The sequence below is a fragment of the Phocoena sinus genome, chromosome 20 (assembly GCF_008692025.1).
Source record: "Phocoena sinus isolate mPhoSin1 chromosome 20, mPhoSin1.pri, whole genome shotgun sequence".
Classification (NCBI taxonomy): domain Eukaryota; kingdom Metazoa; phylum Chordata; class Mammalia; order Artiodactyla; family Phocoenidae; genus Phocoena; species Phocoena sinus.
The window spans coordinates 6421159-6435285 of NC_045782.1; the positions used below are offsets into that span (position 1 = coordinate 6421159).

General features: G+C 42.9%; 1 protein-coding gene across 1 annotated transcript; it reads right to left on the reverse strand.

The window, feature by feature from the left end:
• Window positions 1–43: 43 nt before the first annotated feature.
• On the reverse strand, window positions 44–14079 carry ADPRM (ADP-ribose/CDP-alcohol diphosphatase, manganese dependent). Its single transcript, XM_032616292.1, has 4 exons — window positions 14018–14079; window positions 6780–7397; window positions 5580–5696; window positions 44–2520 (listed from the first exon to the last, which is right to left on the reverse strand). Exons 2-4 carry the CDS (start codon window positions 7378–7380, stop codon window positions 2210–2212), a joined length of 1029 nt encoding a protein of 342 aa, XP_032472183.1. The 5' UTR covers window positions 7381–7397; window positions 14018–14079; the 3' UTR covers window positions 44–2209.
• Window positions 14080–14127: the final 48 nt, after the last annotated feature.

Consider the following 14127-nt stretch of genomic DNA (forward strand, 5'->3'; position numbering starts at 1 on the left):
ACCTACCCATCCTCCAAGTAATGCCTGATTCTGTGCTTAAAAGACTGTAATGTTTCAATTTTTTTTTAAAGTAATGTCCAAAATACACTTTCATCATATTTGCATCTCCCATATAACACTATGAATTTTGTGAATATACACAGTTCCTCTCGTATCTCCAGAAGCATGTAAAAGGCAGTAACTTGGTAAAGTACTGCCTTTTGAAGAGTATTACTGAAATTGCTCTTCAACTCTATTTTTCAATTGAATTTAAGTATTATTAGTAAGTTTAATAGTTCTATTGTCAAAGTCGCTGTCCTCCCACCCTCACAATCTTTTTCCTCCCCATTGTCATTCTCCTATATCAGCCTCTCATATCCACTGCCTGGAACTGACACAAATTTCCTCACACACTCCCCAGCTCAGACACCAGAGGGTTCCTCACTGCCTGACAAGTCTAGTTCTAACTCTGGCTCGTCACTCAGGGCTCTTCACCACGTAGCCCTAGCTTGTCCTTTCCCGCTTTACCGCCTGCCATCCCCCAGCGCTGTTTGGTGAATCCTCACAGCATTACGTGCAGTTCCTGAACTCAGCATATCCTGTGACGCTACGCTGTTCTGTCTACATTAAATGCACCCGCACACCTATTTAAACCATTTTTCTTCCTTCTTCAAGTCATCCCTATTCCCTTCAAACAAAATTAAATCCCTCCTCCATGTTGCCACTGTCCTTTCTTCATACATTTGTATGCAGGGTTGTTTCTCTCTCTCACTTGTGGAAAGTCAGTGGAGGCAGGGAGCACATTATAGTCACGTCAGTAGGCTGAATAATGACCCTCAAAGGTACCCAGGTCCTAATCCCCAGAACCTTTGAATGTTACCTTACATCACAAAATAGACTTCCCAGATGTGATTAAGGATCTTGAGACGGGAAGATTATCCTGGATTATCTGGGTGGGCCCTCAATGTAATTACAATATAAGAGGGAGGCACAGGGATATCTGACTACAGACAGAAGGGGAGAAAGGCATTGTGACAACAAAGCAGCAAGAGACTGGAAAAAGCTGCACTGCTAGCTTTGCAGATGGAGGAAGGGGCCATAAGCCAAGACATGCAAGAGATGCAGCTCTAGAAGCTGGAAAAGGCAAGGAAACCGATTCTGCCTCCGAGAGAGCATGGCCCTGATAACACCTTGATCTCAGCCCAGTGAAGACAATTTCAGACTTATGACCTCCAGAACTGTAAGAGAACAAATATATGTTGTTTAAGCCACCAAGTGTGTGGTAATTTGTTACAGCAGCCAGTGGAAACTGATACGCCTCTGTAGCCCCACAATGCTTCGGTACTCAGCAGACACACTTACGTTGACTAGTACTGGTTTTTTGTCTTCCCGTTTTTCAGTCCCTGAATCAAACTTTTTCTACATTTGAACAGTCCCCATTTGCCACTGAGTAAGTGTTTCTGCGAATAAGTCTTAGAATATATGACAGCTCAGTTAAACATGCCCCGTTTGTCTATAAAGGGAGTCAAGGGTAAATTCATTTACCTACGATAGTCTCCTATAGCACCAGCTGGGGGCCCAAACAGACATGCTGGCAGGCACACAGCTGCACTGGCACTCGGTCCTGATTTGGCTGAACTCACAAGAGGTTCACAAGGGAAACCACACATTCACCTGTGTGAATGGGGGTGCTATTCGTTCACCTATGAAGTAACTAGTGATGCTTTTGGCTTACGAAACAGGAGTATAAACCTATAAAAGTACAAATATGATGGGTACTCTGAGCATAAAATGTCTAAAGCTCATTCACACAACTGGGTAAACGGAAAAAGTTTACCTGAGCTTATTTTATTTCTTTTTTATTATGAATTTTAACTTACATAGCTAATACAGTGAATGAATACATTCTCCTTGTAAAAAGTAAAAAAACCTCAGGTAAGGCTAAATAGAATCTGTTTGGAGGACTGTATCCCCCCCACCTCAGTCTCCTCCCTGGTTTATTCATGCTACTTTCATTCATTTCCTTTCCAGTTTTCAACACGGGATATATTATCCAAAAATGACATTTCAGAATATCTTACGAGCTAACACACACTGAAGTCAGTTATGGCCATTTGTTATGCAAACAGAATACTAAACAATGAGACTCAGGCTGTGGGGAGAGGAAGGCGGAACAAACCCACAAAGCCAAGTCAGTCTCTTTCTATAAAAGTAAACAAATAAAATCACACTAAAAATGGAACGCTTTTTCCTTCTTGTAATTCATAATTCTGTCTGGAACTCTGCCCCTCCCTTTCAGCACCATTTTGTCAGGATAGACATGAACTGTGCCAAAGGCCTGGCTGTCTGGAGCCGTTTCAATAACCCCTTCTATGTTGACGTGGTGCACACCAAAAGGATCCTCAGAGTAGCCACCATCGTGAGTGTGACCGGCGAAGAAACACACCACACACTTGTGAGACCAAATGACTGCCAGGGCGTCTCTGTAATTCCAGGCCAGGCACACACTGTCAGAGGCCTCGGGATAAATGGGAAGATGGCCTGTTAGTCAAAGAGAAGAAGAGTTATGAGCCAATTAAGAAATACCTCTTTCACCAAAAAAAGGCTAAAAACTAGTACTCAGGATAAAGAAAATGTGTATTGCTACTCATATGGACCGAGACCAGAGAGAATCCACATACATGAAAAACTAGATAATCTAGAGCCACGTTTCTGGAGCATAAAGAAGGGCGAGACAGTTTGCATCCAAGGGGAGAGAGGCTGCTGTATACGCAGAAAGCCTGAGATCTATGGCCTACAAAGTCTCAAGATGCACAAACACCACCACGGGAGACTGAGGGCATCCCGGGCAGGGCAGTCCGTAAAGGCAGCCAGAGATCAGGCAGATGCTCCACTGGAATCCAGTCTCACTGACTTCCCTAAGAGTATGAGTGTTACACACACAGAAAGAGCTACTCCCAAGTAAAAGAACAGTTTAGGGATGGGCCAATGGATTTTATATATATATATGTCATTTATATAAACACTCAGTGTTTTATAAAGAACTGACTTATGCTACTTGAAATACCTCCATGAGATCAAGGTGGCCATAGGCATTTTACAGATGAGAAAACTAAGTTAAAGCAGGGAACATTCACACTAGCTTCCACTGGAGATACAGCCAAGAGAATTTCAAATTCTTGATCTCAAGGCACCTACGAGGCCACATCAACATCAGGCCACGGTTTCACTCCAACATACAGGTGCAACAGCTCACTGGTCTTTGATTCTCCCCATTAAATCATTTTCCTTTTTTCTCTATTACTGTTTATTTTTATCCTGAAATTTTATTCTGCTTAATATCTATTAGTTTATAATAAAAGTAAAAAAAGGGGAGGTAACAGAGCACACATGCACGCGTGCACACGCACGCACGCACACACACACACACACACACACACACACACAACCACTCTTCAAGCTGTGATAAGGGCTGAGAGTCCCAGGAGGCTGTGTGACTTTGTAGACCCAGATGCCATGCTGGACTCATCGGACACAATTAGTCGTTCCCTCCTCTTTGAAATGCTTGGCTTCCAGAACACCGCTGTCCCCCTAGTTTTCTCCCAACCTCAACGGCTTCTGATCCTCACTCTGCTGCTTTCTCACTTCCCTAGTGTCCTGTCAGGAGTGCCCGAAGGCTTGGTCCTCAGGCTTCACTACTCCGTCTATACCTAATGACTTGGTGATCTCTTAGTAATTTACAGTTGTAAATACTATCTGTATTCTTTCAACTTCCACGTTTATATATCTGACCCAAACTTCTATTCTGAATTTCCGACTCATATGTCCCTACTGCTTACTCACCATCTCTCCTGAGGTCTAATAGGCATCTGCAACTTCATATTTTCAAACCTGAACTCCTGAACTCTTCACTCAAAACCCCTCCTACTGCAGTGTTCCATATCTCAGCTAATAGCAATTCTATCCTTCCAACTGCACGGCCAAAACTTGAGTAGGCCAAATACTTCCGAGAAGCCCAAATGAAAGTGAAGAAGCAAACAGAAACAAAAGGAAATGTCTATTAGCCATTTTAAACTTTGCTAAAGAAAACCCGAGGCACTCAGCTGTTCATCCAGTGTCTGAGCTTAGAGCAAAATGGAAGAAACGTACGAGATGCTAACGCAGACAGGTGCACTGACAGAAGTGCAAAGAAACGGGAAGAATACAGTACGGAGGGAGACGACGACGAAAGGGGTCTCTCCCGTCTCAGGAGCTCTATGACTTGACCTACGTAGTTTAATCTCTTTGGGTTCAGTTTCCTTATCTTTAAAATTAAAAGGTTTGATTTTATATGATCTCGAGGTCCCTTTTAGCTCCAGTATTCTCTACAATAACAGGTACATTATGGCAGTGAAAACTAAAAAGCAGAGACAAGAAGTATCCCATTTTGGAAACCACTTATTACAGAGCCAAACAGTGTCACATCATGTCTATAACCCCTGAGGGCACCTTATAATTTTCTAAGCCTTGAATGACATTTGATATTCTAGAAATACCCCTACTCCATCTCATATCTTTACCACATCAGTGAAAGATAAATAAGTGAAAATTGATTAGTAGAAATATAATGGTTTTCTTTTGGCCACACCCAGTGGCTTGCCGGATCTTACTTCTCCCACCAGGGATCGAACCCGGGCCTCGGCAGTGAAAGCACCAAGTCCTAATCACTGGACGGCCAAGGAATTCCCTGAAATATAATTTTATATTACCAACTATCTGAAGAGCCTGTCATTTTCAAAGGGATTTCATGTTTATAAGTCCATTTGATACAATCCTGAGAAACTGCAGTTTGCACATTCAACATCTGTCCAGAGTCACACAGGTCATAGAAACAAGAGCCAGAATGGCATGCCATCCCTGTGACCCTCAGTACTATCTTCTCATCCATCAGGCCACATGGATTTTAACCGAGAGAACTAATCCCAGCCCCCAAACCAAGTACACCAGGCATACTGCAAATCCAGATTCAGTTCTCCGTGTGTGTGTGTGCATGCACGCACACACGCTCACATACACACACGTCTATTTTAAGCACCTCCAGGTTCCTATAACCTCTAATGGCAGTATGTCTGTGAAAAATAATTCTAAACGAAAACAACACATTTTATTTCCTTGCAATCATATGGTGGACACAGTTACAGACCTGCCAGATGAGCCTCTCACACTCTTCCCGAGACACCAGCTTTGCTTTCACCTCGTCAGCAGAGGTCACTGCACTCACAGGTAGGTCTCCTGAGGCTGGGATTTGGTCTGGGGCCTGGATGGAGTTTTTCACTTATATGTATTACTATACAAATTGAACCCATTTGGGGAAATACTACTTTTAAACTTAAAGGGCCAACTCACAGGCTCTAATATATGGCAAGATGTTTTATTTTACAATTCTTTCCTGACTCAAGCTTAAATGTTAATTTTACATTCAGATTGTTTCTCAATAAAAAATTTTAAACAGCTTTCATTTTATAAAAATATCACAATATTAAATATTGTTAGTATGTTTTAAAACCTAACTAGACCCATTCTCTAAAATGCCAGTGCAATCAACTCATTTAAATACTTACTCACAATCACCACCTTTTCTTGGTTTCTGTCAGAGAATGTAAGAACTTCATTCAGCCAGTTCAGCTGTTCTTGGCTGAATCCTCCATTAAACTGGACAAACTGGGGCTCAGCAAGTCCTGAAACAAATTTAGTAATTTAGACCCATCAAATGTCGATTTTCCCTCATTTGGGCATTCAAACTTAGCTAACATGGGGACACTTGTACTTTTCTTTAGGAACGTTTGGCAGCAATGACTTAAAATAGGAAACCGTAACAATTTAGAGCAGTGTAAATCACACTGTATCTTACTCCTAATCTCAATTCTCCTCTGCTTACTTCCCCAGCTTCCCGTTACGCTGAATATACAACAGACTGTTTTCTGTGTCCACTGAGCCACTGTAAAATCACCTTGCACCCCATGGGCCCTTCTGTGCTCTTCAGTAACAGTGCCTTACACTGCTTTGCACCTATGCACTGGTTTTTTTTTTTTTTTTTTTTTTTTTTTATGCGTTACGCGGGCCTCTCACTGCTGTGGCCTCTCCCGTTGCGGAGGACAGGCTCCGGACGCGCAGGCTCAGCGGCCATGGCTCACGGGCCCAGCCGCTCCGCGGCATGTGGGATCCTCCCAGACCGGGGCACGAACCCGTGTCCCCTGCATCGGCAGGCGGACTCTCAACCACTGCGCCACCAGGGAAGCCCTATGCACTGGTTTTTGTCTTGAGTGCTCTGCCCCACCCGCTCTTCCCAAGGCTGACTCCTTCACATCACTTAGCTGAAATGCTTTTCTCCTTAGATGGGCTATTTCTGGCCACCTGACTAAAATGGTACCCCTAGTCGTTTTCTATAATATTGCACTTTATTTTCTTGGTGGCACTGATCACTTATTTCTGTTGCATTTATTATCTGTCCCGTCCACTTTCCTCTTGTTTCCTCTACTCCATCCATAAAAAAGTGGGACTGTCAGTATTGCCTACGCCTCTGAATAGCTGCCCTAGAAAAAGTACCCGGCCAGAACATCAGGCACTCAGTTATGTGTTAAATAAATGAATCTTGAACCAAATGCCACCAATCCATGTGCCATGAGGCGTGTGAGAAATCCTGACCCTGAACAACAGGACAATATACTTTTACCTTAATCGTCCATCTTCCTGCTGAATAAAAGGTAGCTGAAGAATTTAAAGACAATGTATTAGATTCTCAGCTCAAAGGAATAATTCACCTTGAGGACTGTTCAATTCCGCATTTGGGTTGTGCTCCCTCAGTATCTTCAGACACTGCTGGTATTTTGGAGAAGACGGATCCACGCCCAAGACACTCATGTCATAAGCATCGAGTAAAATGAACCGGAATTTAGGGAACGGTACAAAGTGATAAGCATAATAATTCTCTGAAGGCACAGTCTCAGGATGATGGGCAATCTGGTCCTCCAGAAACTTTGTGTTAAGTTTGGAGTTTGTTAAATAGTCTCTGCTGAAGTTATAGAATTCATGATTTCCCCACGTGTGATGAACTGGGACTTTCAGCCTTTGGAACGTGTTCATGATGAGTTCTAGTGACTTTTCTGATGCTTGGTACTGTGCATTATATCCATCGATGATGTCTCCAAGCTGAAGTACACAACTGGGTGGGCTGCTTTCTTTATTCCAGTGTTCAATAGCACCCTGTAAGTGAAGATGACTGTGTCTGTAGTATCTCCGTCTGCTTCCTTGGAAATTATAGCCATCTTCCAAATCAGCATACTGAATATCTGCTATAACTCCAAAGCAGAAAAGAGGTTCTGAACTCTCACTGAGGGGTCCAGGTTCGGGCTTAGCATCCATAATCTCCAAATAGTTTTCTAAATTAAGCAAGGAAAGTGAAAAAGATAAAGTTATAAACATCTAATTTTCGAACTGGACTGAAGAAAACGGTAAAATGAATATTAAACTTAATAGTCAATCCACTAGGTAGCTTGGTACAGAGAAAAGTGCATGGGCTTTAGAGTCTGATGGTCTTAGGTCCAAATCACCAAGTCCTCAAAATGCTTCTGTTTTCTCATCTGTAAAATAGATGATAACCTCTATTCTGCAGAAGAACAGCAATTTACAAAAGGGTATTATCCTATTCGTGAACAGGCATTCTAGTTCTAGTAAAGTCAAATTCAAATCTGGTATAATTTGTAATTTTTAATAAATATACACTAGTTTTAAACAAACACACACACACACACACCCCTTCATCCACAAACACCAAAATAATTCTATCAAAAGCTCAAGATTTCTTTTTGGTGGGGGGAGTTGTATATTACACTCATTCATTGTACTTTATACATTAGTTCCCACTAGGAGTATATTACGTTAGGCTAGATCTTTTCTCTTTGTTGATGGGTAGGTCACCTCAAATAATTTTCTCATATTTCATATATGCAATAACACAAAGAGGAAAAAAAGATGAGAGGATTAATTTAAACAAAAAAATCCGGCACAAAAACTATGATATTGATGTGACTGTTTTCACTTCTGTGAATAGCGATGCCTGGTTCTTCAAAAGTTGGATTCAAATTTGTACCAGCTTTTTAAAACCTGAATAACACATTCCCCTTCTCTCTAAACAAAACAGGAAATATGTATTCTTTTTTTCTCATACATGATCTCTTCCTCAGTGGACCACAAGTGCTAGGGATTTAGACTTTAAAAAGCTATTACTTTATTAGATTGTTTACAATCTAAATTTATAATCATTTGTAATCTCTTAAAAGTGCCAAGAACACTAAGGATTAAAATAAAAGGCTAGGACCCTAAATTATCAACTATTCTTGTTATAAAAACTACAGTAATAAATTGTGTTGTGGTGTCTAGGTTATTAAAACCTAGTTGTTTCTAAAAACTCACTTGTAGTTTCTAAAATTACTTTCAGACTCCTGGTCTCCAGTCATTTGCTGAATATTCCTACTGAGTTCTTTTTAACCGTCTACAGACATGTGAAATCCTGTCAGAGTGCTCCTATGAGGTGGAGGTGACAACTCCACAATCAGCAACAAGGGCCACATTTCTATTTGACACTTTTAAGAATTAAGGGTCTCTTTTTGGTCTAAACTGTTTGTCAATAATGACACACTTTCTATGTGATCTACCCAATTATGAGCTAAATTCCTTCCTTAATCTGGTTGGGAATGAGCCCCAAAACAGGTAAAACAGAATGAGCCCCAAAACAGGTAAAACAGAACCAGAAAAAGTGATGGAAACCCTGAAAAATTCCTTGGTGTTCTTACACTTTTTTGTTGTTGTTGTTCATTTCTTCCTGCAGTCCCATCTGAAAACCCCACTAAATACCAACTCAGTTAATATGTACGAGGGATAGTATAGATGAGATAATCTGATTTGAAAGGTGAGATACAATTAAAATAAATACAAAACTCATTTAAGCTGAAAACCCCTAGTCTTTTAAGGCTTCAAATATTTGGGATTCCAAGTATAGATTAATAAGAGAATCAAACCAGAAGATAATTTAGCAAGTGTTATCATTGGAATGTTATCACCAGAGTTTAAGAGAAAATGGTTTCTGGGAATGCTTTTATCCCCTGCTAAACAAGCTTGTTTGTTTTTACCTTTAAACTCAGCGCCTTTAGGGTAACAATATGTACTCTACATCTCCTAGAAGGTATTTGGTCCCAATTAATTTGATCTTGTCCAGTAGACACCTGTCACTGCCGACCCAGCATTCATTTCCTGTTCTGGTGGCAGCATCCCAATGTCTGTTTAGGCACCTACCCACTCTCACTCTCAGTCTGTGTGGTTTAACCTCAACCTCCTGGCTGGGGAGAGGCAGACCCAGGACCCAGGCCTGGCCTCTAAAAGCCCAGTTTCCCTCTGGTCAGTTGGGGGTCAATAAGCATCAGCCCTGGGACTTTCACTGGAACTACTAGCAAAACTACTGGAACTACTTCTGCTAAAACTGATAACTAAGACTGGAGCTGCTAGGGAAAAGTTAACTGAGAAGAAACCCAACCTAGAAGGAAGCAATGTGACCGATGGAAGGATGTCAAGTCCTGGAAACACTAGCTGAACACTTGGATCCACCTGTCCCTGCTAGAACTACTCTTGGTCATTTAGTTCTATCAGCCAACAAAATCTCCTCTGAGTAAAGCCAAAGTGAACTGGCTTTAAGGTTTCTGTCATGCGATACCAAAAGCCCTATGAGATGCACCTTCCACTGGAACACAGTTTAGTTTAGGGAAACTCCAGGGTATCTGAAGATTTGCCAGCTTTTTAAAGAAAGTTAAGTAATGTGAAAAGAACCAGCAAGGGCCACATACTTCAAAGTAGTAATGTGTTCTAGGGTAGAAAAGAGATTCAAAATGCTCATTACATATAGCTTTTAAAGATAAGGCTAAGGATAGAAAAAAATATGCATTTCATTAAACAAAGAAATTATTTTGTAAAACAGAAACTTAAATTTATACCGTGATCTGTTAAAGAAAAGATAAGAGATAAGGGAGGACAAGACCACATTCACGGAAAGACAATTGGAATCAACAGTGAGTGAGTCAGGGCAAAAAAGAACCAAGTGGGCCGGGAATTGACTCTTCTGGCTCATTTAGAGTTTTCTGTTTTATGGTTCAGGGAGATGCCAGGGAGCTCAGAAAGACTGATCCTGGTGGACAGAGAGATCAACAACTCAAAGACACCTCCAGTGGGGAGACTTAGAATTAACAAGCATTCCAGTGCCGTAAAACTTTTTCAAAATACTCCCCATCCTTCACCAAACACACACAAACAAGTAGATGAGTAGAGAATAATTGTTAAAGCTAAAATGGGTACATGAGGTTTATTCTCTCTACTTTTATGCATGTTTTTAAATGTCTATAATACAAAGTTTTTTAAAAGCATTCTAAAGTTTAGGGAAAAATAAAGTCTGGAAGAATTAGAAGATCTAAGAAAATAATTTGCTTTTGAAAAGAAAGCCAAATAGCAAGTTTCTAGTGAACTTGGTTCTGGAAGTTTTGCCTGCACCATTTACATATGCTAAGTTTTAGTTAAGAGGTATTATGATGAACTGCTGGAAGCTGTGAGGCTGAAAACCTAGAACTGATTGCAGTTCCAGTTTCTTAGAGCAAAATAACCCTCATCCCTTGTTGAGATTCAACTCAGTTTAATGCACAGTGGTCTACTTTGTAAATCATAAAGCACTCTATACGTGTTACGAAAATTATTATTATTATTATTTTTTTTTTTTTTTGCGGTACGTAGGCCTCTCACTGTTGTGGCCTCTCCTGTTGCGGAGCACAGGCTCCGGACACGCAGACTCAGCGGCCGTGGCTCACAGGCCCAGCCGCTCCGCGGCACGTGGGATCTTCCTGGACCGGGGCACGAAGCCGCGTCCCCTGCATCGGCAGGTGGACTCCCAACCACTGCGCCACCAGGGAAGCCCAAGAAAATTATTTTTTAATTATATATCTGCCTAGTGAACCTCAAGGTAAATGAAACTACCCCAACTTTTTATAGACCAGAATAATGCAGAAAACTTAACAAGATTTCCTCAAAAAAGGTCCTACAAAAATTCATGGTGCAGGATAAGCAGTCAGCATTCTGCGAAAACCACCTTAGGCACCAATGATTTTCAAGAATAGAAGGAAATGCCCAGGGATGCTTACTTGCTGAAAACTTGCTACAAGATGATATAAAAAACTTCTATGATAATTAAGACTGGCAGAAGGCTGAAGGTCCTTGTAGAAAGCCCTCAAGAATCTATGGTGAGGATGTGAAGAAAGACAGCCCTTCAAACTACTGTCAAAGGAAAAAAATGTGACAAGCCTAGACTTTACTAAGGAGAGACTGTTAAGGGGAACTACTGCCATAAAGAGATGCTCAAAGCCTAAGCCAAAAGCATCTCAGGGAAGGGATGCGTGAGCCAAGTTTTTATACACAGACCCACGTGGGCTAGGTAGCTGTGGAAAAAGAAGTGGCGGGGGGGATAGCCTTGAAACTCACTGTGCTAGATACAGCAATAACAGGCAAGGTGAGGCAGGAAATGTTTGTGGCTAGACACGCAGGGCGGAGATCTGCACCTGAGATGAAGCAAGGGAACTACAGGGCCGGGAAGTTAGGCCTAGCTGTCCTAGTCAAACAGCCTAAGGTTATGTCAAGCACAAAATTTGATCAGCCTTGTCACTGTTGATAGAACAAATATCAGATGATAATATCTACATCCTGTCTCGTTCAAGGAAAGTATCTAAATTGGGAAAAAAAAGAAAAAAAACTCGTTTGTGATCTTGGTGGTTTAAGAGGAGTAATAAAAGTGTGTCAAACAAAACACAATGCAGGAGGCTACAAGTAAGAAATGAATTTATTTGGGGTCTTAAGAACTGCAATTTGGGAGACACAGATTCAGGTAAAACTGAGAGTGTTCTGGGGAAGAGAAAGAGTCAGGGGCTCATAAATACGAAAAGCCACAGAGTTAGCTGCCTGTTGAGAACTGTGATTGACTCTGACACAAGTCAAGAAATATTTGTCTTTAAGGAATCAGAATTATTCCAGGCTAGGGGTCCGCTAGGTATTGTGAGTTTCCAGCACATGTTCTGGATGACTTCATTAGGACAATAAATGGTCAAAGGTCAGATTCCATCCAGGCTGAGAAGTGCCTAAGTCACACATCCTCAAGGGCCTCCGGACTCCATTTCAGTGAGCTCTCTTAGCAATACCAACACCATTCTGATTTTCCTCTCACATGTGACAGGTTTACACTAGACAGTGTTTTAGGTATCTTTTAACACTAAAGTTTTATAGGTGCGTGAAGTCAGGCTCAGAGGTGTTAGCAATTCATCCAATGTACAGCTATAAAACACCTACTTTCAGCCAGGAACTGTCTTAGAAGCTAGTATTTTATTTAACATTATAAATTTAATATGAAGGCGTTGTATAAAAATGCTTTGGTAAACAAATAAAGGGTCCAGCTGTTAAAAGAATCACTCTGGAAAATAAAAATTCACAGACCAGCTGAAAAAAAATCCTGAGTTCAATTTTAATGTATCTGACGGCTGTCTGATCAATTAACCTACAACTGAGCAAAGAGGTGAACAATAATTGTACACACTCACTGCCTGAAGATGCAGGGTACTTTTGTGTCTTTTTGTCAATTTGAGGACTACCTTCTCCCTGGAGAAACAAACACAGAGAAATAAGGTGGGGGCGGGGGAGAAGATCTGAAGCATGGGCAAGCTCAAGACAGAAAAATCAGTTTGATTAAAAATGATTTGAAGTGCTGAACATTTACTTTGAGCCGATATTCCAGAGAAGTCCAGCTCAATTCAGGAATCAAGAAACACAGGTAATGACAGACTACTACAAACCTCCTGGTGGGCGAGCAGAGGAGAACACTGGCTGATGATGCCAGTTCATAAAAAATACCCCGCCCCAGGGCCACCATCACCAGGCACCGGATGCTTCCGCTCAGCGGACGCCCTGAAAAAGGCCCCGCGGGAGTGGGATCCAAAATTAAGAACGTTAGAAGGCTTTTTTTTTTTTCCTCCTTTTTTTGTATTTTGCACATCTGCACGGAGGCGGGGAGGAGAGAGATTAAGACTGCAGACGCTGAGACAAAAACAAAGGCAAGACAGAATGCACGCGAGTTAAACTTTCGCAAGGAATGAAAAGTCAACCTACAAACGCTCTCCGCCTCGTTAACAAGGGGCTTATGTAAATACAGGCTTGTAGAAATCCTAGGGCCCAGGGAGCCCAAGTCATGGGCTGGGACGTGACGCAGGAGAGACACCACTCCGTACAGTGCCGGTATTTCTATTCAGGTTCCTTATACCCTGCGAATATAAATCCCAGGCAGTTCAGTCATACTTGACTAGTCCTTGTCACCCTAACCGCTCAAATATCCTAACCAGCAAATGTGTTTAAAAAGTCGCACAGGGCTTCCCTGGTGGCGCAGTGGTTGAGAGTCCGCCTGCCGATGCAGGGGACACGGATTCGTGCCCTAGCCGGGGAAGATCCCACATGCCACGGAGCGGCTGGGCCCGTGAGCCATGGCCGCTGAGCCTGCGCGTCCGGAGCCTGTGCTCCGCAACGGAAGAGGCCACAACAGTTAGAGGCCCGCGTACCGCAAAAAAAAAAAAAAGTCGCACATTATTTCAAGCGCAATGGGTCCGCTTCTACGTTAGGGGTGTAAAGCGGTCAAGGACCGGCCTCCAGTCTGAGGACGGGGGCTGCCCGGTGCCGGCCGTCTCCGGACGCCGTTTTCTCTTTTCCGAGGCTGGGGGCACCCCGTGGGGAAGGAGAGGCTGCGGTCGCCGAAGCCCCGGGCCCCTGAGCTGCACTCAGGCCTCCCGGCTCAGCTCCCGCCGCGCAGCCCGATCCCCGGCGCGGCCCGCCCCTCCGGGCCCTGCCAACTCCCGAGGGCCCTGCCGCCCGCCCGCGTAGGCCTAGCCCAGCCCGGCCCACCCCGCCCCGCCTCCAGCCGCGAGGAACCACCTACCGCGCGCCGACTCCGCAGCGAAGGGCTCCCAGACTACCGGCTAGCCGACCGCGTCACCATGGAGCGCAGCGGAAAGAGCGGCTCTCCCTCACTTTCGGAGGAAGCGGAAA